The following is a 2,203-nucleotide window of genomic DNA, read 5'->3' on the forward strand; positions in this document are numbered from 1 at the left end:
CCCCCCCCGCACCTCAGCGCCCGGCCGCCGCCCGCCAGCGATACCTGTAGGAGCGCTCCCCCCGCACCGTGTGCTTCCTGAAGGGGATGATGGTGGTGCCGTTGTCCTGGATGATGTCGTTATTGTTCTCGCCATTTGGGGACAGGGCTTGGGTCGGTCCGGGCATTGGCGCTCCCGCGGCTCCACGCCTCCCCGCGCTGCGCTGCTGCTGCTGCTGCTCTGCGGAAGGTGGTGCTGCCGCTGCCGCCGCCGCCGCTGCCGCCGTCTCGCGCCGCCAGCCCCGCCCCGCCCCGCGCGTCAGCCTCGCCACGTGACCGCCCCGCGCCATGGCAACCGGCCGACTCCGCGCCACCCCCGCCATCCCCCCCCTTCCTCCTCCGCCACCCAGCGCCGCGGCCCTCGTGCCCGGGTGGCGGCAGCGCGTGTGGGGGTGACGGCACAGAGCCGACCTGGCACCTAATACACAATGAGTAAATACTAAACGGTACAGTACGTCGCAAATCATGCACTCCCAACCACAAAAACAAAAGAAAAAAAGGAATAGCGTAAGGAAGTCTGAGTTCACCGATGGCATTTCTGTCCCCGCATGTGAGGATGCCCAGGCTCTGCTTGCAGCTGCACTGATTGCACCACACGGCCCTCACGCTGCGCTTCCAGGCTCCTCAGGCTTACACTGAGGGAAGTGACGGTGCCCTGACCATCCTGCTTGGGTCAGAAAGGAGGGCGCAGAGCCTGGCGATGCAGGAGCAGGCCTACCAGCACCACCATACGCACCACTCATCTCCCAGCCCGCGGTTAGAAGCACTCCTCACACCCCAGCCCTGCCCCTCCTGCAGGTGCCAGGCATTCACCATCTCCACACTTCCTTCCTCAAGCCAGCACTGCCCTCTGATGTCTGAAGCCAAAGGAGGGACAGCCACCTCCTCAGAGGCCTGGCCCTTGCCAGGCTGTACCTCCCCACATGCCACAGTCACAGCGGAACTCACACCTCAATCATCCTACTGACAAACAGACCAGCAAGCTGCTCACAACTTGTCTCCCCTGCCCTGAAACCTGTGAGGGCAGCTATGAGCGCAGTGTCTAAGCAGCTCTCTCTCTCTACGGCCTCAAGGCTGCTGAATGTGAAAGAACACTTTCAAATTAGTTTGATTTGATTAATATATCAGGTAGGATTGCTTTTTTTCATAAAAGGAAAAAAAAAAACCCACAAGATTTTAACCAATCCTTATAATAATCACAAAATCATTAAGGGTGGAAAAGACCACTAAGATCCCCCAGCCCAACCACCAGCCATCCCCACCATGCCCACTAAATCACATCCACACAGTGAACTCCTCCAAGGATGGTGACTGCACCACCTCCCCGGGCAGCCTGTGCCACTGCCTCACCGCTCTGAGAATAATTTTTTCCTCACATCTAACCCAAATCTCCCTTGAAACCTTACCTAACCTTTCAGGCTAAATGACACTGCTGAAAGCTGAGTTTACATGGTTATGCCCACAATATAGATTTTAGATTCAAAGAGAAACCATGAGTGCAGTCAATACCTCTACACTGACTGCACAGTACTCAGATAAGAACTGACCTGAGCTTAAATCAGCATCACACAGTAACACACGCGCTCAGAGCAATCTAACAGAAATCACATCAGCCAGCGGGTTTGCCATAGCCCTCTGAACACTGAGGCTGGAGGTATTATTTATTGCCTCTGCCAGGTTTTCCAATACTCCAAAGAGAAAAAAATGATGTTTCCAGTAACCAACCTCTGGCCCTTTGCAGATGACATACTTTATTGAAAAAAAATGCTCAATTCATCTGACAACAGTAAACCCACTGGAGAAAGTTTCCTTTGAGTCTGTTTAAAAACAAGCACCAAAATATATCTTGCAGAGAGGGCCAATAAGTGTCTTAGTAACATTGATGAGCAGAGAGAAGCCAGAAACGCTACATGGTGACAGAATGTAAAAATAATCTATAGTGGGCCTTCAGCTGCCAGACATAACCCTACCTGCTCTGCCAGGCAGCCAGCTATAAAACACTGTTACCCTAATTTGTAAAAATATTTTTACTTCTTCACCAGTTACAGAGAACAGAAGCTTCTTTATTGAAGCCTCCCAAACCACTTCAAACGTACTGGCAGAGGTACAGCAGAGAAGCACAAGTAAGGACAGTGTGGCAGCCTCCCTTTAGACACCTCTTTGCC

General features: G+C 53.2%; 1 protein-coding gene across 2 annotated transcripts in view; it reads right to left on the reverse strand.

The window, feature by feature from the left end:
- Positions 1 to 237, reverse strand: part of MAPRE2 (microtubule associated protein RP/EB family member 2) — a 51,771-nt gene extending 51,534 nt beyond the window's left edge. The window contains exon 1 of one of the 2 annotated variants that reach the window (XM_042808683.1): positions 45 to 237. In XM_042808683.1, coding sequence (XP_042664617.1) covers positions 45 to 166 — 122 coding nt within the window. In that variant the 5' untranslated portion in view covers positions 167 to 237. The remainder of the gene's footprint in view (positions 1 to 44) is intronic. The other variant, XM_042808684.1, reaches the window with a different exon arrangement.
- Between the last annotated feature and the right edge of the window lie 1,966 nt (positions 238 to 2,203).

Source organism: Centrocercus urophasianus, unplaced genomic scaffold (assembly GCF_019232065.1).
Source record: "Centrocercus urophasianus isolate 14NV4802_14NV808 unplaced genomic scaffold, USGS_Curo_1.0 seq_11, whole genome shotgun sequence".
NCBI classification, from domain to species: Eukaryota; Metazoa; Chordata; class Aves; order Galliformes; family Phasianidae; genus Centrocercus; species Centrocercus urophasianus.